The 23,017-nt window shown below is 47.6% G+C and overlaps 1 protein-coding gene across 1 annotated transcript; it reads left to right on the forward strand.

Moving 5' to 3' along the window:
• The first annotated feature begins 5,768 nt into the window (after positions 1–5,768).
• LOC148143435 (uncharacterized) lies at positions 5,769–22,162 on the forward strand. Its single transcript, XM_087974189.1, is given in 5 exon segments — positions 5,769–6,015; positions 10,835–11,995; positions 19,978–19,986; positions 20,755–20,838; positions 20,840–22,162. Coding segments are annotated over 4 exon segments (1,632 nt in total). The 5' UTR covers positions 5,769–6,015; positions 10,835–11,212; the 3' UTR covers positions 21,596–22,162.
• Positions 22,163–23,017: the final 855 nt, after the last annotated feature.

Raw genomic sequence — 23,017 nt, forward strand, 5'->3', positions numbered from 1 at the left:
TTCTCCTCTGAAGTGGTGAGGTGCTTCCATTTCTTGTTCTGGAAGCAAGTCCTTGCTGGTGCCTCTCTGTCTGACCTGCTCTTTGTGTGGCTTTGGTATTGTTGGGTTGTGAAACTGTCCTTGGGGCTTTGAGATACCTTTGGTGCTCTGTCATTGTAGTGAGGTTGAAGTGCATTCCTTTGTCCGTGTGTGCTGTCAGGTTTGGCTTGCGAGCCTGCATGGGCATTCTGGGTGTTTAAGGTATAGTTTGGCCAATTTTGCTTTTGTGGGCCTATTGTGGGTTGGCAGAGTGGCAGATCTTTTTCCACAATTTCCCCCCCTTTTCTTTTTGTTTTGCTCAGGGGAGGGACGAGAAGGGGCAATGTAGCCGGAGCCAGGGGAATTGTCGGGTGGGGGTCTCGGTATCAGACAGATAGCTCTCTGTGTCCGAGTCTGGTCCAGGAGAGGCTATTTTAGGGGCAGCGATGTTCTCCCAGTGGATCTGTGCTAGCTGAGTGGTGAGGGGGACAGAGGGTAACAGGTGTGAACAGCACAGTCGGATAGCCATGGCTAGCACTCTAAGCCTGGCAATGATAGTGATGAGGGCTATCAGTCCCTGCAGTCAGGCTCTGCGCTCTTTCACAGCGAGTAGGTAGTCCAGGGCTATCGTGTTCTGCAGAGTCACAGTACAGATGGCAACAGCCTCCACATTCAGCTGGGCGAATATGTCTGCTGTGGAGTTTGCCACCTCCTGTACTGTGACAGCGAGTTTGTGGGCTTCTACCTGTAACTGTAAGGGTGCAGAGTGGGGTGACATCAGGTAGAGAGCTGCTTCAATGGCAGCGAGGGCTCGTCTGCTGCCTGGCATGGGCTTTGGGAAAGGAGGGGACTGGGAGTGAAAAATTAATGGTACCGCATACCCAACATTGTAGCTCCCTGTCCAGGACAGCAGTAGGCTTTGTGGCCACAGATAAAATAGGTGCCGTTGTCGGTCTGGAGATGGAGTGTCTGGGTCCCTGTCCAGCTGGTGAGGAAGGTGGTATTCTGGGTGATCCTGTTGAGGACCTGTCGGTTTAAAATGCTGCCTTCTGCAGCGGATCGGCGTGCTGCGGGAGTTAGGAGCAGGGAGTCAGTGCACCGGCTCCAGTCAGCCTCTCATCCAGATGGCTGTGTGTGTTTCAAACAGATGGAACCTGCAGGTGGCCCGTGTGTGTTAGTGTCAGCAATGGTCAGGGCTAACGGCTCATGGGAGAGGTTGTAGGCCGGGTAAAAGCACCCTTTATATTTTTCCAGGTGGTAACCTGCAGACCTCCAGCGGACTGGACTGTTGTCCCCATATTTGGTCATTGATGGTGGTATTTTGAGTGTGGTAACTTCAGGGGACCTGTCTGGCTCCAGGCACCATTCCACCATGTTAGAGATATTTAAGGGGATTGAGGCTAAGGAAATAGCCCCTGTGAGAGTGGACAGGGACCTAGTGCAGACCCAGCAGCGGGTCTGATTAAATCGCATACCCATGAGCCATTTTGAGGAAGGTGTTGGCCTGCAAATCACAGTGGATTATGAAATGTGCTGCCCCTTGGGCCTGTTTACCAGCAAGCCACAGTGTGATGGTCAGACAGATCAGATGGTGATGGCTGCCGCGAGCAGCTGGATTCATCCTCTGTGTTCGGAGTGGTGCCTTCCTCTGTGTGGTCCCTGTTCAGAGGTTGTGGAGCCCTCTTGCAGCGGGTGGTATGTGTCCATTCGGGCCATCCTTCCGGTTTCACAGCAGTCCGAGTTGTTATCAGGATCAGGTACAGACCTTTCCACCGAGGGGAGAGAGAATCTTTTTCTAGTGATTTGATCATGACATAGTCCCCAGGTCAGAACAGATGAATGGGCAATGATTGGGGTGGAGAAGGGCTTATGCCCGAAATGTCGATTCTCCTGTTCCCTGGATGCTGCCTGACCTGCTGCGTTTTTCCAGCAACACATTTTCAGCTCTGATCTCCAGCATCTGCAGACCTCACTTTCTCCTCAATGATTGGGGTGTGGGCAATGCAGCCCTGACCTGGTTGTGTGAGCACTAATGCTCCTGCTTAGGGCCTGGACATACTCTAGTGGGGCCTCTTGTGTCAGAAGCAGGGTTGTGTCTGTGGTGAGTGTCAGGGGTCTGGTGGCAGTGGGCATAGGCTGCCCCATAAGTACTTGAAAAGGGGTGAGCACAGCTGTTCAGTTTGGCTGCGCATGTGTAGCATAGAGGGCAAGTGGCAAGGTGTCTGACCAGGTCAGTCCTGTTTTCTGGGTGGTTTTAGTCAGTGTGGTCTTCAGGATGCCATTCATCCGCTCGACCATGCCTGACAACGGGTTGGTTGGGGATGGGGTGTCGCTGTGGTATCCCTAGTGCCTCGCTATTGCCGGTCACGAGCTAAGCCGTGAGTGAGTCCCCCTCTCCGTCGTTATGCTACTGGGAACTCCAAATCTGGGGATGACATCCTTTAGGAGGCATTTTACTACCATACATGTATCATCCTTTCTTGTGGGAAATGCTTCGACCCATTTGGAGAACATGTCTCTGATGACCACGATGTACTTGTAACCCTGTTTTTGGGGCATGTGTGTGAAGTCAATCTGTAAGAGGCTGAAAGGCCCCTCAGGAACTGGCAGGTACTTGGCAACTGGCTTCCCTGCATTGTTCTGCAGGCAGATGAGGCACTGTGACAGCAGGTCTTGGGCAGCGGCAGTGAATCCTGGTGCATACCAGGACTGCGTTACAGTGTGTATCATGCCCCTCTTGCCTGTATGGCCAATGCTGTGGGCTGCTAGGGCCAGTGTGTGTAGGTGGGCACTTGGGCAAATGATGTGGCCATCAGGGTGTATTAGCAGGTTGAGGGAAGGAGATTGTGTGGCCCCAATGCAGGCCCAACTGTCCTTTTCCTGCTGTGGAGCAGTTTCTTGGGTAGCTTGCACAGCCTCCATGGGGTCAGGGAATACTGGGGCCTGTGCTATTCTGGGAGCCTGCAGGATGTAGATGGTGGGGTGCAGTGCAACTTCCGGGCTGCTGTGTCAGCTGAGGCCTTCCCGAGGGTGACCGGGTCAGTGGCTGAGGTATGGGCACAGCATTTGATAATTGCTAGGGCTGAGGGTAACAGGGCTGCTTCCAGGAGATCAGAAATTAGCGTAGCATGTTGTAGTGGCCTCCCTGCTGACGTGACGAAGCCTCTCTGTTTCCAGAATGTGCCAAAATCGTGGATGACTCCGGCATATCTGGAGTCAGGATAAATGTTTGCTGTGTGTTCTTTAGCAATGACATCAGCCCTAGTGAGTGCAAACAGCTCTGCAGCTTGTGCAGATGTGCCATTTGGCAGTGCAGCTGACTCTAGAACTGTGAAAGGAGTGCAGAGGGCACATCCTGCCAGTGTGCACTGGTCTGAGGGCCTGAAGGATGAGCCATATGTATAGAATATGAGGTCAGAGTTGTCTAGAGGTGTTTCAGAGAGGTCAGGGCATGGGGCAACGACCTGCTGGACAAGGTCTAAACAGTTGTGTTCATCCGTAATAGTGGTCAGAGTGAGTGGAAGCAGGTTGGTGGGGTTCAGGGCAGGGGCACGTTGTAGGGACAGGATGGCTTTGGATAGTAAAGCAACCTCATATCCAATTCTCTGGGTGGCAGTGAAATGTTGCTGCTGGAAATGGAGTAATCTAGTTACAATGATGCTAATCGGAAAACAGTTATCAGAGGAATGTCCTAATTCTCTACACAAAGCAACATTCTGACAGTATCGATGGATCAGGAGCTTCCATTCCTCTTCGCAGGTAGGTGCTAATGTCTCCTCTGAAGCGGTGAGGTGCTTCCATTGTCCTGTCCTGGGAGCAATGCTCTTGCTGGTGCCTCTCTGTCTGACCTGTCCTTTGTGTGGTTTTGGTATTGCTGGGTTGTGAAACTGCCCTCAGGGCTTTGGGATAGCTGTGGTACTCTGTCATTGTTAGTGGGTGCTTGAGGTGTACAGGTATTCCCTTGTCTGCAAGTGTTGTCTAGTTTTGTTTGTCAGCCTGCTTGGTCCCTGCTAAGATATTCTGGGTGTTTTGGTACAGTTTGGCCAATTTTGCTTTTGTGGGCCTATTGTGGGTTGCCAGGGTGGCAGATCTTTTCCCACATACAATTACCAGGAATACTTGGAATCCTGAGAAGGATTCAAGTGAATCCTAGAGAGATGTTGCATCCCTTGGACTATTCCCAGAAAGTGAATGAACGATCAAGACTCCAGTTATTTGGTAATTTTTATTTGTTTAAAAATGTGAATACTTAATGAAGAGTTCTCCCAGTTAATCACTGGGTATTCAAATTTCTCTTCAGAATTAAAGATCATAACAAAACTGGGTGTCATTGTGGGATGTTGAATCTGTAGTATGTGCTTGGTAAAATTTGGATGAACAATATTTCAAAGTGAATTTTATCATGTTAAGTACTAAGACTTTCTGGAGAGGAAAGATTTGCCCTTGTGTGTTTTGCAACACTTAATCAAGGTCAGTTCAATAGAATACGCAGACAAGTTGATGCTCTAGTTGAGAGCTGTGGCAAAATATCAGAAATAATGCAGGCAGTAGCACGGCAATTAGGGTTAGAAAGTTAGCTAAAAGAATTATAAAAACAGGTTGGAAAGTTTTGTCAGCTTTTCTTAAAAAAAGTTAACAAAATGAGTCTGGGGATTCAGTAACGGAGGATAAAGAGATGGCACATGAATTGAAAAGAGTTTGAATCTGACTTCACTAGAGAGGATACAAATAACACCCTGGAACTAGTTGGAAATCAGGAATTGAAAGGGAGGGAGGAACTGAAGAAAATTACAATCACCAAGGAATTAGTACTGAGTAAACTGTTGGAACTACAAGCTGATAAGTCCCGGGTATTTGAAGGAATTCATCCTAGACTGTTAAAGAGAAATTAGCGAGTGAAATAAGACCATAAGACATAGGAGTGGAAGTAAGGCCATTCGGCCCATCGAGTCCACTCCGCCATTCAATCATGGCTGATGGGCATTTCAACTCTACTTACCCGCATTCTCCCCGTAATAGTTAATGTATTGGTTTTAATTTTCCAAACCTCATTAGTTTCAGGGATGGTTTCTTTAGATTGGAAAAATCCTTTCTTCAAAAAGGGAGACCGAGAACAGGAAACTGCAGACCATTTAACTTAACATATGTAATGGGGAAAATGTTCAAAGCTATTATCAAAGATATTATGACAGGGCACTTGTTTCAGTTCAAGGTAATCAGGCAGCCTGAATGTGTTTTTGTCAATGGGAAATAATGTTGTAATAATTTTTTGAAGAACGGCCTCTCCGCACTGCGACTGAGCTGATGAATCTCCAGTGCCCACAGGGAATGGAATCCCTTCCCTCAGTCCCCACATTTCCACAACTTCTCCGCAGTTCTGGTGACTTTTTGGCTCTGTGTTTCCGATAAACAATTGAAAGTGTGATCACACTCAGGAAACGTGTACAGTCACTCCCTCCTGCGAATAGTGTAATGTTTCTTCAGTCTGTGTAACTAGTTAAAGCGCTGCCCATAGTCAGCTCACGGGGAGACTCTCTCAACAAGGGTAAAAGACACACAAAGGTTGACCAGCGAGACAAAATGCAAAAGCAATAAAATGTCGAACCACGGGGAAAACATATTGTGGCTCGACCCCTTTTTTTCCCATTGGCATTTGGACACTTGAAATCTGCCAGTAACACCAGCATCCCGATTGAGCATACAGCGCATGTTTGCCGGTGTCAGCAACGCCATGCGCATGCTCGCCGGGTGTCAGCAAAACACTGGGCATGCTCATCGCAGTCCGCACAAAAAGGCGCGCGATCTTCTTTTGATTGACCAATAGAACGTACAGGAGGACCGGAAGGAGTCTAGTCCTCCTGCCAATCAGAGCCACCCCATTGTCTGAATGCGGAAGTTGGACCCTGAGTTTCTGAAGCTGCTGCTACTGCTCCTGTTTCTCTGAATGAAGATTGAGCTTCACCCCAGACTGCAATCTCCTTCCTCTGTCCAACATCTGTGAGTACGGCACTCTCTTTTCTCACCACCTTTTCCAATTCTTTATTTTCATTCAGGGCTTCAGTTGTTGACTTGCAGCAACTGAAAGGAAAGGGAGTGAATCGGGGTGGACAGACTCTGGAAACGTTGCTCCACGTCTGTGTCGCAATTGGCAAAATAGACAGGCAGGAGACTGGAAGAACAAGCCAGGTAGCATCAGGAGGTGGAGAAGTCGATGTTTCAGGGGTAACCCTTCTTCAGGATTGGGGATGGGTGCAGATAAAGAGTGTCCTAAAGAGGGTGGTGAATTGGGGATAGGTGAAAGGTCTGACCTGGTTGGTGAATGGGAGGAATAAATCTGGTTCGTGACAGTGATGAGTGGAAATGAGGGGGAGGAGCTGAGAAGGGAGTCGTGGGGGATGGGTGGGGGGGGAATGGGAAGTGAGGTTATTTGAGACTGGATAACTCAATGTTGAGTCCTCTGGGCTATAGGCTGCCCAGGCGGAAGATGAGGTGTTGTTCTTCCAATTTACTATTTGGTTCATTGTGGCAATGGAGAAAGCCTAAGATAGTCTTTTCAGAAAGGGAGTGGGAAGGGGAATTAAAGTGGGCAGTGACTGTGGAGCCGCCTGCGACGTTCAGCAAACCGTTCCCAAGTTTATGCTCAGTCTCCACAATGTAGAGAAGACCACAATTGGAAAACATGAGAAAAAGAGTACAACAATATGAAGTTGTGAAAAAGAGCAGAAAGGAAGTGTATTATTTAAATGGTGATATACTGAGATGTGGAGAAAGTGAGATCTGCAGATACTGGTGATTAGAGTAAGTAAGTGTGGCGCTGGAAAAGCACAGCAGGTCAGACAGCATCTGAGGGGCAGGACAGTCGATGTTTCAGGCACAAGGGAATAGGGAATGATATGTGGATATAGAAAGGGGGTTCAGTGTCCTTCCACACCAGTCACTGCCAGTTGTTAGACAGGTGCAGCAAGCAATCAGCAAGGCAAGTGGTATATTAACAAGAGGAATTGTGTTCAGAATTGTGGATGCCTTCCTGCAGTTAGGGGTCATTGAATATATTCAAGGCTGAGTTCATCTGAGTTTTGAGCAACAATAAAGTGGATGTTTATGGGAGAAAGCAAGAAAATGTTTTTAAGACAAGTACAGAACAGTTACAGAGTCATACAGCAAAGAAACAGACCATTCAGTCCAACTAGTCCACGCTGAATATATTCACAAACTAATCTAGTCCCACCTGCCAGTGTTTGGCCCATATCCCTCCGAACCTTTCCTATTCATGTAATTAACCAAATGTCTTTTGAAAGTAACATCACTTCCTCTGGACATTCATTCCACACATGAACTACTGTATTTAAAAAAAAAAAGCTGCCTTAAGTCTTTTCAAAACCTTTCTCCTCTCTCCTTTTCAAAATTTGCTGCCTAATCCTGAAACCCCCACCTGAGGGAAATGACACCTGCCATTCACCTCATGTATACTTCTCACGATTTTATAAACCTCTATGAGGTCACTTCTCAACCTCCTGTGCTCCAGTGAAGAAAGTCCCAGCCTATCCACCGAGATGTCGGAAGATTCATATCCAGTTATGGTCTGTTCAATGCTGGTTCAGGCTCCAAAGACCAAATGACCAACTCCTGCTCCCAATTCTCACGCTCTGTGTCCAAAGTTAAAAATAAAAAACACAGGATTATGGTCCAACAGGTTTATTTGGAAGCACTAGCTTTCAGACTGCTGCTCCTTCATCAGTGGTTGTGAAGAATAAGATTGTAAGACACTGAATTTATAGCAAAAGTTTACAGTGGGATGTAACTGAAATTATATATTGAAAAAGACCTGGGTTATTGTTAAGTCTCTCATCTTTTAGAATAACCATGTTGGTTTTAGTTCTTTCATATGTAAATAGCAAAACCTTTTTTAAAAGTTACATTCCCAATTGGTATCATGTTGTCTCAAATAACGTATTGAAGGTGTGAGTTTCCCTGTTTGAGGCTGTCTGTACCACAACGGTTAGACTGATTCTAATCTTAAAAAATGGATTAACAGAATCTTACTTGGATTCATGCAGTTTGTGTCCAGGACAGCAAGAGACCATCAGATATAGGAACAGCAATTAGGCCATTCAGCCCATTGGGTTTGCTCATACCATTCAATCGTGGCTGTTAAGTTTCTTATCCACATTCTCCTGCTTTTTCCCCGTAACCCTCGATCCCCTTGATACTCAAGAACCTATCTATCTCAGTCTTAAATATCCTCAGTGACCTGGCCTCCACAGCCTTCTGTGGCAGTTAATTCCTTAGAGTCATTACTCTCTGGCTGAAGATGTTTCTCCTTATCACCAATGTAAAGGTCTTCCCTTTACTCTAAGACTGTGCCTCGAGCCCTAGTCTCTCCTCCCAATGGAAAGATCTTCCCAACATCCACTCTGTCCAGGCCGTTCAGTATTCTGTATGTTTCAATTAGATCTCCCCTGAGTGTGGGCCTGTTAAACAGCATGAACCAGACCCTTCAGGATGAGATACAGCAGGGATTAGGTTCTACAAAGTGAGAAGGGAGGGAGAGTGTGTGGGATGGAGATTTTCAGCTTCTCGAGAATGAGAGGAAGCAGAATTCACTATAAATTAGAATTGATCGGATGGACCAATGGGCCAAGGAGTGGCAGATGGAGTTTAATTTAGAGAAATGTGAGGTTTTGCATTTTGGTCAAGCAATCCAGGCAGGACTGGCACAGTGAAGGGGAGTGTTGCAGAGCAAAGAGACCTTGGAGTGCAGGTTCATAGCTCCTTGAATGTGGAGTTGCAGGTAGACAGGATAGTGGTGGTGGTGTTTGGTCTGCTTTCCTTTATTGGTCAGCGTATTGAGTATAGGCGTTGGTAGGTCATGTTGTGGCTGTACATTGGTAAGGCGACTTTTGGAATAGTGCGTCCAGTTCTGGTCTCCCTGCTTTCGGAAAGAACTTGTGAAACTTTGAGAGGGGTTGGAAAAGATTTGCGAGGATGTTGCTAGACTTGGAGGGTTTGGACTACAGGAAAAGGCTGAGTAGACCCAGGATATTTTCGCTGGAGCATCAGAGGCTGAGGGGCAACCATATAGAGGTTTATAACTGGCATGGATAGGGTGAATATCCAAGGTCTTTTCCCCAAGGTAGGAGAGTCCAAAACTAGAGGGCATATGTTTGAGGTGAGAGGGGAATGATTTAAAAGGGCCCTGAGGGGCAACTTTTTCACGCAGAGGGTTGTGCACGTATGGAACGAGCTGCCAGAGGAAGTGGTGAGGCTGGTACAATTATCTTTAAAATGCATCTGGCTGGGTACATGAATAGGAATGGTTTCGAACCATAAGAGCCACATGCTGGCAAATGGGACTAGATTAATTTTGGATATCTGTTTGGCACAGACGAGTTTGACCAAAGGGTCTGTTTTCGTGCTGTATGACTAATTGTCTTCGGTGAAAGCAGAAGTGTGGTTGTGAAGACTGGACTTTCAGAGCAACTTTCAAAGATGTTTTGCCCTTACTGGGAGCAGAAGAAGTCACAATGAAATATTTGATTTGTGAGAGAGCAACTGAGTGAGTGTGGACATTTGGGATTTTGGTGGAAAGTGGGAATTCATTGCCCTGTGGGGATCAAGCCCTCCCTATCCAGTCATTTCATCTGGTGGATGAGACTCGGCAGTTCATGGAGGCAGTCAATCCAGATAATATTTTATAAATTCCTGCTTTGGAAATAGAAACAGTCTGAGTCAAGACTGAGATACAGGCAAACTCTGACCTCATACCTTTAATGCATTGTCTGAGCTGAGATGCCACCTTGTGTTGTAAAGCCTTATGTTATCTTCAGAGGGTGCCTTACAGGAAGTTCTGGGATTTACATATTAATGATCCCTGCAATCCATTCTAAAAGATGAAAGACTTAACAATCCAGATTTGTTCAATATATCATTTCCGTGGCAGACCACAAATGTCTTTCCATAAATTCTGTGCCTTATGGTCTTATTCTCCACAATCACCTGATGAAGGAGCAGTGCTCCGAACGCTGGTCCTTCCAAATAAACCTGTTGGACTATAACCCGGGTTTGTGTGATTTTTAACTTTGCCCAGGTTAGGGTGGATTGATAATGTAACTTACACATAGTGTCCAGGGATGTGCAGGTGAGGGTGGATTGGCCGTGTTAAAGTACCCATTGTGCCCAAGGAGGTGCAAGTTTGTGTGGGTTAGCCATGCTAACTTACACATAGTGTCCAGGGATGTGCAAAGTAGGGTGGATTGGCCAAGGGATATGGGCCAAGTGCTGACAAATGGGACTAAATTGATTTACAATATCTGGTCAGCATAGACGAATTGGACCAATAGGTCTGTTACTGTGCGGTATATCTTAATGACTCTGGCTTTCTACTAAAGTTTGCCACGTCTCTTCTGTTCAGTTTCTCTCTGGTGTCTGTGTTAATACCTTGATGTGTCTGGTTATTCCTCAAGCTGCATTCCTGATTCATCCTGAATTGACACATTTTGTTTTGCTTCCCAAAATCAGACCTGCTCACTCTCAGTATCCCAATGTTGTGAAAGATATTAACTTTCAGGTGGAGTTATCCAATATGTAAGTCTTGACGTTTTTGCTGTTATGATCCTGAATCAGCACCTTCAGGAGAATTACTTAGAGCGGAGTGAGAACAGAGGGGTGAGGGGGAGAGAGAGAGAGAGAGAGAAGGAAGTTGCTTTCAATTTTGTGGAATAACAAAAGAAAAGAATGCTGCACAGAAAGTAGAATAGCTTGTTCTGAATTTCTACCCTGCACTGACAGCGATGACTTTTGTAATCTCTTTTTCCAGAGTATTTGAAGATCCGAAGACAGAAGTTTCAAAATGAACAGATGAAGGGCTTATGCCCGAAATGTTGACTCTCCTGCTCCTTGGATGCTGCCTGACCTGCTGTGCTTTTCCAGCGCCGCACTTTTCAACACTGACTCTCCCCTGTCTGCGGTCCTCGCTTTCACGTCAATATCTGACAGTCTCTCAATCGATTGGGACAGCCACGATTTTTTATTACAATTCTGTGAGAAGGAGAAAAGCTTTTTGGTTCCTATTTCAGTACATTTTCATTATCAGTGGGACTGGATGAGAGACCCTACTGTTGCTGCGCACTGAGTGTGGAGCCTGAAACTCTTATACAGCCTGGAAAGAGGAATTCACAGCAGTGAGGGGCAGTACATGCATTTGCTTGTGGCCGAAGCTTCGGACATGGAGAAACCGTGGAAGTGTGGTAACTGTGGGAAAGGCTTCCGTACTCCGTCTGACCTGGAGATTCATCGGCGCATCCACACCGGGGAGAGGCCATTCTCCTGTCCCAAGTGTGGGAAGGGCTTTACCCAGGTCTCTGCCCTGCTTAGGCACCAGCGGATCCACACGGGGGAGAGGCCCTTCAGCTGTCCCGAGTGTGGGAAGGCCTTCAGCGATTCGTCCTCCCTACTGACCCACCGGCGAGTCCATACGGGAGAGAGGCCCTTCAGCTGTCCCGAGTGTGGGAAGGCCTTCAGCGATTCCTCCACCCTGCTGAGGCACCAGCGGGTCCACACGGGGGAGACCCCCTTCAGCTGCCCCGAGTGCGGGAAGGCCTTCAGCCGTTCCTCCAATTTGCTGACCCACCAGCAGGTCCACACAGGGGAGAGGCCCTTCTGCTGTCCCGAGTGTGGGAAGGCCTTCAGCTATTCCTACTCCCTGCTGAGACACCAGCGGGTCCACACTGGGGAGAAGCCCTTCAAATGTTCCGAATGTGGGAAGGCCTTCAGCTATTCCTCCTCCCTGCTGACCCACCGGCGAATCCATACAGGGGAGAGGCCCTTCTGCTGTCCCGAGTGCGGGAAGGCCTTCAGCGATTCCTCCTCCCTGCTGACCCACCGGCGAGTCCACACAGGGGAGAGGCCCTTCAGCTGCCCTGAGTGTGGGAAGGCTTTAACCCGCTCCTCCCACCTCCGGAGCCACCAGCGACTTCACGTGCTATCGCAGGGGGACTGACAAAGCGACTGCCGAGTGCAGTTATCGATTGGACTATTAACCCAGTTCTGGGATCTGTTGGGTTTGAATACCACCGCGGCAGATGGCGGAATTGGAATATGGTCAGAATCTAACGATGAAACCATTTTCTGGGGGGGCGGGGAGAGAGAAAACCCCAATCTGATTCACTCACGCCCTTTTTCGGGAAGGAAACTGCCATTGTGGGAAAGGATTCACTCAGTCGTCCCAGCTGCATCCTTTACCCGGTTTGGCCTACACGTGACTCCAGACCCACAGCAGTCTGTTTCACTCCACACTGCCCCCGTTCCCGGCCCCACGGGTTAAGGCTGTACCAAGGATCCAATTACAAAGGGACAATCTGTGCTGACCGATAGTAAAGAAAGTGAGGTGGGGAGGGGGAGTGTGTGCGCTTTGACCTTGAGCTGTTTAAAAAGCAGCTACTTTCTCTACATCTTTTTGCTGGGGGGGGATCTGAAGCTGTAACAAAGCTGGGTCACAATAAAGATTACCTGAACTTACTGCTGGGCTCAGACTCTCATTGAAAGCTTTGAGCTCCAGATGGTTTTTTTGTTTTAAAGCTGCTCATTTCTTCCAGCCTCCTGCACTAAGTTTCTAATGTTGTGTATCAGATGGAGCAGTGAATGAGTAGCTAGTATCATTAGAAATTGTAAATGTTTAAGGAGTACAGGTACTGCATCGTTTCATCAACATTGTAAAGGTTACTGGCTGCACTGGGAGGGGTGGGCTGTGTTCACTCGCAACTCTTATCTTTAAAATTGAGATTAGCTAAAATGATATATTCAGAAACATCATTGAAGTCTAAACGCATTTCAATTTTTTAAAAGAGCTGCTGAAATCTTTCTGAAACTTGCACTGGAATATGTGCAGTTAGGCCACAGCTCAGGACAGGCTGTAAGGGGTGAATGACCTATTCCTCATTTTGTGAAATTGGTTTCCAACTATGTAGACATAGTCATAGAGTTGTAGAGCCTGAAACAAACCCTTCAGTCCATACCTTAAATGAATCTGGTGACCCATTTGCCAGCATTTGGCCTATGTTCATCTGTACCCTTCCTATTCGTATCCCCATCCAAATGCCTTTTAAGTGTTGTAATTGTACCAGCCTCCACCACTTCTGGCAGTTCATTCCATACACGCACCACCCTCTGCGTGAAAATGTTGCCCCTCAGGTCCCTTTCCCCACTCACCTTCAACCTATGCCCCTTTAGTACTAGACTTTGGGGAAAGACCTTGGGTATTCACCCTATCCATGCCCCTTATAAATGTCTATAATTTTAAGGAGGAGAGAATGAGGACTGCAGATGCTAGACATCATTTTGCAGCCCCCCCCCCCCCCCCCCCACTTTATCCCAGTCCCATGCCTTCAACTCAGCACGCCCTCTTGACCTGTCCATCAACTTTTCAATCTATCAGCTCCACCCACTTCTCCAACCTATCCATTGCCAAACCGTTACTACCTGATGCCTGGAGGAGGAACACCTCATACTCTGCCTTGCGACCCTGCAACCACACAGGACAAATGTGGATTTCAACAGTTTCCTCACCTCCCCCACTTTATCCCAGTCCCAAGCCTCCAACTTGGCGCTACCCCTTCTGACCTGTCCATCATTTTTTCCTATCTATCTGCACCATAACCCCCTCCGAACTATCATCTTGCCACCCCCCCAACCCCCACCCCTCTCACTCACACACACACACACACACACACACACACACACACACAAACACACACACACACACCCCTACCTTCATCTACCTATGGCATTCTCAGCTACCTTGTCCCCAACCCCACCCTCTTCCCATTTATCTCTAAGCAGCCCCGACCACAAGCCTCGCTCCTGATGAAGGGCTTATGCCCAAAACGTCAATTCTCCTGCTCCTTGGCTGCTGCCTGACCTGCTATGGTTTTCCAGCACCACACTCTCGGCATAATTTTAAGGTAATTGGAGGAAGGTTTCAGGGAGATGTCAGAGTAGGTTCTCTACTCAGATAGTGGTGGCTGTGTGAAATGCACTGTCAACAGTGGTAGTAGAGTCAGATACATTAGGGACATTTAATCGACTCTTGGATAGGTACATGAAAGTTAGTACAATAAATGGTGTGTCGGTCAGTCTGATCTTAGAGTAGGATAAAGGACCGGTACTGCATCGAGTGCCGAAGGGCCTGTACTGTGCTATGTACCTAAGTAGAGTCAAAAATGTTGTTTTATCAGCAGTACAGTCAGATCCGAGCAAACAAGGACATGCAGGTCATACTGCGCTTAGACAGAGTGAGGCATACAGGGTTACAGCTGCACAGGAGGTGCGCAGAAGCAAGCTCAACATTAGATTTCAAATTGGAGAGCTCCATTCAGCAGTCTAATAATGGCAGGGAAGAAGCTATTCTTGAACCTGTTGGTACATGTGTTCAAGCTTCTGTATCTTCTGCCTGACAGAAGATGGTGCAAGAGATCATTCCTGGGGTGGGAGGGGTCTTTGAGGTTGGTAGCCTTTCCATGACAATGAGAAGTGTAGATGGATCTCATGGGTGGGAGGTTGGCTTCTATGATGGACTGTGCTGTGCCCACCACCTTCTGTAGTTTCTTCCGGTCCTGGGCAGCGCAGTTGCCGTAGCAGGACATGATGCACCCAGATTCAATGCTTTCTGTGGTGCATCTGTAAATGTTGGTGAGTGTCATTATGGACATGCCGAATTTCTTGAGCATCTTGAGGAAGAAAAAGTGTTGTTCTGCCTTCTTGATCGTTGCATGGGTAGGTTCAGATATTTAGCCACTCCTTTCTCATTCTTACTAACTCCTTTTACTTGATGCAGTCACAGTCAGTTTCATACCTTGTGCTAATCTCTTTTGAAGGTCTTCTTCAGAAGGATAAAATATTATAAGGGGCAAAGGTAGTGTACATACATAATATGAAATCTTTAAACTTGAATTCATTTTAAAGAGCACAACAACGTATTTATGGTAAAAATGGGTAAACTTAACAGGTTTTATGGAGGGTGAGAGTGGGAAGTATGTGGAGGTGCATGGTAAAACAGGACCGAGTCTGCATGGCTTTGACAACAGGAGGTCATGTCTGACAAATCTATTAGGATTCTTTGAGCAGGTAATGAGTAAGTTAGACAAAGGGAGAGCCAGTGGACGTGAGCGATTTGGATTTCCAGAAGGCCTTTGACAAGGTGCCGTGCAGGAGGCTGCTAAGTAAGATAAGAGTCCCTGGTGTCGGAGCAAGGTACTGGCACGGATAGAGGATTGGCTGACTGGCAGAAGGCAGAGAGTTGGCATAAAGGGGTCTTTGGAGTTCCAAAGGAGTCCATGCTGAGAATGCTTGGACAGCCCAGGAGAATGGTCAGAGAAGGGGCAGATGGAATACAATGTGGTAAAGTCTGAGGTTATGCACTTTGGTGGAAAGACCAGAAACAGAGACTGTTCTCAAAATGGGAAAGGCTTCGGAAATGTGAAACAGAAAGGGATTGGGGAATCCCAGCTCAGGGGGAGGATTGTACCATTCATTCGGGGTGGTGTAGAAAGGATCGTACCATTGAGACTTTGGAGGATTGTACCCTTAATGGCGGTGGGGGTGTAAAGGATTATACCATTCAGAGGGGGACGATTGCATCATTCGAAGGTGGAGGGGTGTGGAGGAGGAAAAGGGGCGGGGAGGATTGTACCATTCACATCACGGGGTGTGGATTATACCATTCATAGGGAGAATTATTTATTTTTATTTTTCAGAATTTCCAGGATACAGGACATATGCCAATTTTACCCACCAGAAACCGACTGAAACTGTGTGCACTAAAAAATTCCAGCAGGAAGATTATCAGTAAAAAGGTCTCGTTTCAGTCGTAGCAGTTATAGACTCAGAGTCACACCGCACAGAAACAGACACTTCAGTTCAACTCATCCATGCCGACCAGATATTCCAATCTGGCCCAGACCCAAGTTCCAGCATTTGCTCCATATTCCTCTAAATCCGAACTATTCATCTAGACACCTTTTAAATGTTGTAATTGTACCCACCTCCACCACCACCTCTGGCTGCTCATTCCATGCACGCTCTACCTTCTGCGTGAAAACGTTGCCCCTTAGTTCCCTTTTAAATCTTTCTCCCTCTCATCTTAAACTTATACCGTCTAGTTTTGGACTCCTCCATTTCGGGGGGTAAAAGACCTTGGCTATTCGCCCTATCCGTGATTTTCATGATTTTATAAACCTCTCAGGTCACCCCTCAGCCGCCTCCGCTCCAGGGAGAACAGCCTCAGCATCGTCAACTTCTCCCTATAGCTCAAATCCTCCAACCCTGGGAACATCCTTGTAAATCTTTTCTGAACCCGTTCAAGTTTCACAACATCCTTCCAAGAGGAAGGATGCCGGAATTGTACACTTATTCCAAAAGGGGCCTAAACATTCTCCTGTACAGCCACAACATGACCTCTCAAATCCTATACTCAATACTCTGACCAATAAAGGAAAGTATACCAAACACCTTCTTCACTATCCTATCTACCTGCAACTCCACTTTCAAGGAACTGTGACCTGCACTCCAAGGTCTCTTTGTTCAGCAACACTCCCTAGAACCTTACCATTGAGTGTAGATGTGCTGCTCTGATTTGTTTTTCCAAAATGCAGCACCTTGCATTCATCGAAATTAAACTCCATCTGCCGCCCTTCAGCCCATTGGCACATCTGATCAAGATCCCATTGTAATCTGAGGTAACCTTCCTCGGTGTTCACTACACCTCCAATTTTGGTGTCATCAGCAAACCTACTAACTATACATTTATGTTCACATCCAAGTCATTTGCATAAAAAATACAGAAAGTAGTGGACCTTGCACTGATCCTTGTGGCACTCCACTGGTCATAAGCCAGTGGAGTGCCACAAGGCAACTGAAAAACAACTCTCCACCACTACCTTCTACCTTTGAGCCAGTTCTGTATCTAAATGGTTAGTTCTCTCTGTATTCCATAAGATCTAACCTTGCTAACCAGTCTCCCTTGGGGAACCTTGTCAAACACCTTACTGAAGTCCATATAGATCACGTCCATTGCTCTGCCCTCATCAATCTTCTTTGTTACTTCTTCAAAGCACTCAATCAAGTTTGGGAGACATGATTTCCCATGCATAAAGCTATGCCGACTATCCCTAATCAGTCCTTGACTTTCCAAATATGTGTAAATCCTGTCTCTCAGGTTTCACTCCAATAACCTGCCCACCACTGATGTCAGGTTCCCTGGCTTTTCCTTATCACCTTTCTTAACTAGTGGTACCATGTTAACCAACCTCCAGTTTTCTGGCACCTCTCCTGTGACTATCAATGATACAAATATTTCAGCAAGGGGCCCCACAATCACTTCCCGTAGCCTCCCACAGAGTTCTCGGGTACACCTGACCAGGTCCTGGAGATTTATCCACCTTCATGTTTCAAGACATCCAGGACCACCACCTCTGTAATATGGACATTTTTAAAGATGCTATAATCTATTTCCCTACATTCTATATTTTTCATGTCCTTCGCCAGAGTAAACATTGATGCAAAATACTCGTTTAGTATCTCCCCTATCTCCTGTAGTTCCACACATTGGCTGCCTTGCTCATCTTTGATGTGCTGGAAATGTGTTGCTGGAAAAGCGCAGCAGGTCAGGCAGCATCCAGGGAACAGGAGAATCGACGTTTCGGGCATAAGCCCTTCTTCAGGCATAAGCCCTTCTTCATCTTTGATGTGCCCTATTCTCTCCCCAGTGACCCTTTTGTCCTTAATGTATTTGTAAAAACCCTTTGGATTCTCCTTAACCCTATTTGCCAAAGTTGGGGGGATTTGTCTCAGTCAAATCCCTCGAACTCAGCACCACCTTCGTAACCTGCAATCTTCTTCCTGACCTCTCCGCCCCCGCCCCCACCCCCACCCCCACCCCCACCCCCACTCCGGCCTATCACCCTCACCTTGACCTCCTTCCACCTATCACATTTCCAAAGCCCCTCCCCCAAGTCACTCCTCCCTGCCTTTTATCTTAGGCTGCTGGACACACTTTCCTCATTCCTGAAGAAGGGCTCATGCCCGAAACGTTGATTCTCCTGTTCGCTGGATGCTGCCTGACCTGCTGCGCTTTTCCAGCAACACATTTTCAGCTCTGATCTCCAGCATCTGCAGCCCTCGCTTTCTCCTCTTTCGTAATTTACCTTACCTATTTCTATTCATCTTTGAAAATCCCTTTGTTTGTGTCTGGAAGGTTCCCGATGTTTCAGCTTTCCAAAGGTCTGGAGTAACATTCCTGAACAGGCTGAAAATTAAAAAGAAACCCACCTTTCAGGTGGCTGGGGGCGGGGAAAACCAACCCCCATTGTCCCCTATTGGCTGGAGAGCAACCCACCACGCCCCCTCCGTTGGTGACGACTTGTAGGGACCACGCCCCCTGTGTGTTGGCGCATGTGCAGTGTAGGTCCCGCGGCCGGACAAAGACAGTGTTGCTGAGTGTGGGGGAGGGATGGCGCCGGCGGCTGAAGGAACAAGAACAGGAGCCGCTGGAAAAGCTGAGCAGGTCCGGCAGCTCGTGTCGGGAGGAATGTGAGGAGGTGTTTCGGGTCCGGGGATTCTCCTTCAGAACAGGACCAGGTTTCAGGAACATCCCGGGGAGGTCGCCAGGCCCGAGCGCCAAGACCTGGCTCCTGCCCCCAGGGAGAGGAGACAGTGAGACAGGGTAGGATTGGGACCCGCGGGAGGAGGGAGACTGGGGAGTTTATAAACTCCTAGGGGGAGGCTCAGGCCTCCAATAGAAGCCCCACAGGCTCAGTGTTTACTTCACCGGCGAAGGAGCTCTCGGGTTGCCCGGGCAACCGGCCGCCAGCTTTGTGAGGGTCAGGCGCCTGTTGTCTTGGGACGGGGTTGTTGGATTGTTGTATAATATTGATCTCCTCTGTACTTTTAATCTTAAATATTATAAAAATGTACACTGGCTTCAATTTCTGAATTCTAAGTACAGAAGCAAAATATAAACATCTCCTTACATGCCTCCCAACATGTGCATAGGGGGCCAAGACTGCCTCAGGATTTACTGAGGTGCTGAATCAATAGCTCTTTCCCTTTTGATTAATGAAGGTGGTGCCCAGCAGACTCCTGCTCACAGCCTGTTCTGTCAGCCTTTATGGGAGAGATATGATAGCAAAACCGAGACACCCGTGTAGCCAAGTAATCTGAAGTCACACTTTGGTGCTTTAATCGCCTCAAACGCATGCCATTCAGAATAATGTCAAGGCTATAGGGGTACCAGGCTCCCTAAGATAGCCAGGATGGATAACATACAGGAGAGCTGAAGTGTTATCCTTATCAAGCCTGTAACGTCTTCACAATTCTCTAACCAGTTAGTTAAATGCAGTGTCCCCGTCAGAAATCCCATGCAGACTCTTCCTAATCAATCCACCTTTCTCCATGTGACTACTAATTTTGACCAGAATAAGTATTACTGGAAGCTTCTCCACCAAGTTTAAACTGGCAGGTGGGACTAGATTGGGTTGGGATATCTGGTCGGCATGGACGGGTTGGACCGAAGGGTCTGTTTCCATGCTGTACATCTCTATGACTCTATAATTGCTGAGATTAACTTTACAACCTTTCTTAAACCAGGCTGCAATGTTTGCAATTCTCCAGTCTTCTGGCACCTCCTCCAAGTCCCTCCCTTCAAGATTGTTGGATGCATTTCATCAGTGCCTTGTCAAACTTTAAGGACCAAATGCTTATCGAAGACTTCTTTCATGTAAATTTTGAACTCTTGGGAGGTCATGTTGCGGCTATACAGAACATTGGTTAGGACACTGTTGGAATATTACGTGCAATTCTGGTCTCCTTCCAACGAAAAGATGTTGTGAAACTTGAAAGGGTTCAGAAACGATTTACAAGAATGTCGCCAGGGTTGGAGGATTTGAGCTATAGGGAGAGGCTGAACAGACTGGAGCTGTTTTCCCTGGAGTTTTGGAGCCTGAGGGATAACCTTATAGAGGTTTACAAATTTATGAGGGGCATGTATAGGATAAATAGACAGTCTTTTCCCTGGGTTCAGGTCTGTTTCCATGCTGTACATCTCTATGACTCTGTTGGTTGCATCTGTAAGATCCTGAATCAGCACCTTGAGGAGAATTAGAGTGGAGTGAGAACAGAGGGGGAGAGAGAGTGGGATGTTGCGTTCAATTTTGTGGAATAACAAAAGAAAAGTATAATCTGCAGAAAGTAGAATTGCTTGTTCAGAATTGTTACACTGCACTAAGTGTAATAACTTTTGTAATCTCTTTTTACAGAGTATTTGAAGATCTGAAGACGGAAATTTCAAAATCGCCTTATGTCCGACGCATTGACTCTTCTGCTCCTTGGATGCTGCCTGACCTACAGTGCTTTTCCAGCGTCATACTTTTGAACTCTTGACTCTCCAGCATCTGCAGTCCTCACTTTCACATCAATGTCTGACAGTGACACTGGGACATCGGGACTGCAATGAATTTTGACTGTGATTCTGTGAGAAGGAGCAAAGCGTTTGCTTCTGGCTTGAATACATTTTCAGAATCAGTGGGACTGGATGAGAGACCCTACGTTGCAGCGCAGTGAGTATGGAGCCTGAAACAGTTATACAGCCTGGAAAGAGGAATTCACGGCAGGGTGGGGCTGTACCCACGTTTGTGTGCAGCTGAAGCTTCGGCCATGGAGAAACCCGAGGAATCCCGCCCCGTGAAGAAACCGTGGAAATGTGGCGACTGTGGGAAAGGCTTCTGTGCCCCGTCTGCTCTGGAGACTCATCGGCGCAGTCACACCGGGGAGGAGGCCCTTCAGCTGCCCCGAGTGCAGAAAGGGCTTTACCCAGGCATCTGCCCTGCTGACCCACAGGCGGGTCCACACGGGGGAGAGGCCTTTCAGCTGCCACGAGTGTGGGAAGGTCTTCAGCAATTCCTTCGCCCTGCTGAGGCACCAGCGAATCCACAAGGGGGAGAGGCCACTCTCCTGCCCCGAGTGCGGGAAGGCCTTCAGTGATTCCTCCCACCTGCTGACCCACCGGCGGGTCCACACGGGGGAGAGGCCCTTCTGCTGCTCCGAGTGCAGGAAGGCCTTTACCCAGGCCTCTGCCCTGCTGATCCACCAGCGGCTCCACACAGGGGAGCGGCCCTTCAGCTGCCCAGAGTGCGGTAAAGGCTTCAGCGATTCCTCCACCCTGCAGACCCACCAGCGGGTCCACACAGGGGAGAGGCCCTTCAGCTGCTGTGAATGCGGGAAGTGCTTTACCCAGGCCTCTGCCCGGCTGAGACACCAGCAGTCCCACACCGGGGAGAGGCCCTTCAGGTGCCCCGAGTGCGGGAAGGGCTTTGCCCGGGCCTCCAACCTCCAGACCCACCAGCGGATCCACACGGGGGAGAGGCCCTTTAGTTGTCCCGAGTGCGGGAAGTGCTTTACCCAGGCCATCACACTTCAGAAACACCAGCAGGTCCACATAGGGGAGAGGCCCTTCAGTTGCCCCAGGTGCAGTAAGGTGTTCACCTGCTCCTCCTACCTGCAGAGGCACCAGCAAGTTCACGTGCCATAGCAGGGGCATTGAAGGAGTGACGGCTGAGTGCCATTATTGACTGGAGTATTAACCCAGTTCCAGGGCCTCCTGGGTTCGAATCCTGCTGTGGCAGATGGTGAAATTGGAATTCAGTCAGTAATCTGGAGTTCCAAGTCTAATGATGAAGCCATTTTTGGGGGGAGGGGGAAGAAAACCCCCATCTTATTCACTCACGTCATTTTTCGGGAAGGAAACTGCCGTTGTGGGAAAGGATTCACTCAGTCGTCCCAGCTGCATCCTTTACCCTGTCTGGCCTATGGTTGACTCTACACTGCCTTCCACCGCCCCCCCACCCCCACTCCCTTCTCTTCCCCACTGGGCCCCTCCCTCTCCCCAGCAAATGAACAGGGAGAAACCTACTTGGATATAGAGTATACGTTGAAATTGCTGAATGAGGCAATACTTCCTACAGGTTAAGAAAGGGAGTGTGTGCACTTTGACTTTGAGCTGTTTTTAAATAAAAAGCTACTTTTTCCACGCCTTTTTGCTGGGGGGAATCTGAAGCTGTAACAAAGTTGTGTCACAATAAAGGGTTACCTGAACTTACCGCCAGGCTCAGACTCTCATTGAAGGCTTTGAGCTTCAAATGGTTTTTGTTTTAAACCTGTTGATTTCTTTCAGCCTCCTGCACTAAGTTTCCAATGTCGTGTATCAGATGGAGCAGTGAATGAGTAGCTAGTATCGTTGGAAATTGCAAATATTTCAGGAGTGCAGGTACTGTGTCGTTTTATCGGCATTGTAAAGTTTACTGGCAGCACCAGGAGGTGTGGGCTGTGTTAATTAGAAATGATGTGGAGTTGCTGGTGTTGGACTGAGGTGGATAAAGTTAAAATCTACACAACTCCAGGTTATAGTCCCAACAGATTTATTTGGAAGTGCTAGCTTTTGGAGCGCTGCTCCTTCATCGGGTAGCTGTTGAGCAGGATCATAAGACATAGAATTTATGGCCAAACATTACAGTGTCATGCAGTTGATAAGATTTCCTGAACCAGTCCAGTTGCAGTTCAGTCTTTCATCTTTTAGAATGGGTTGCAGGTTTCGGTTCATTAACATGTATATCCCAGAACTACTTTTAACTCACATTCTCCCGATGACTTAAGATTTTATAAAATTAGGTGACATCTCAGCTCAGACAATGCAAGAAAGGTGTGAGGTTCAAGTCTGTCTGTATCCCAGTCCTGAGTCACACATGTTCTATTTCCAAAGTAGGAATTTATAAAATATTACATAGATTGACTGCCTGCAGATTGTGTTTTGCTCAAATAGCACAATGTATCTGCAAATGCAAATTCACTGCATAGGTTTGTGTGTGTGTGTGTGTGTGTGTGTGTGTGTGTGTGTGTGCGCGCATGAGAGAGACAGTGTGTGTGTTTGCATGTGCATGCTTGATAAAGTGTGTCG

Source organism: Chiloscyllium plagiosum, unplaced genomic scaffold (genome assembly GCF_037043375.1).
Source record: "Chiloscyllium plagiosum isolate Xiang-an unplaced genomic scaffold, Cpla_swu_hap1 HiC_scaffold_27, whole genome shotgun sequence".
Classification (NCBI taxonomy): Eukaryota; Metazoa; Chordata; class Chondrichthyes; order Orectolobiformes; family Hemiscylliidae; genus Chiloscyllium; species Chiloscyllium plagiosum.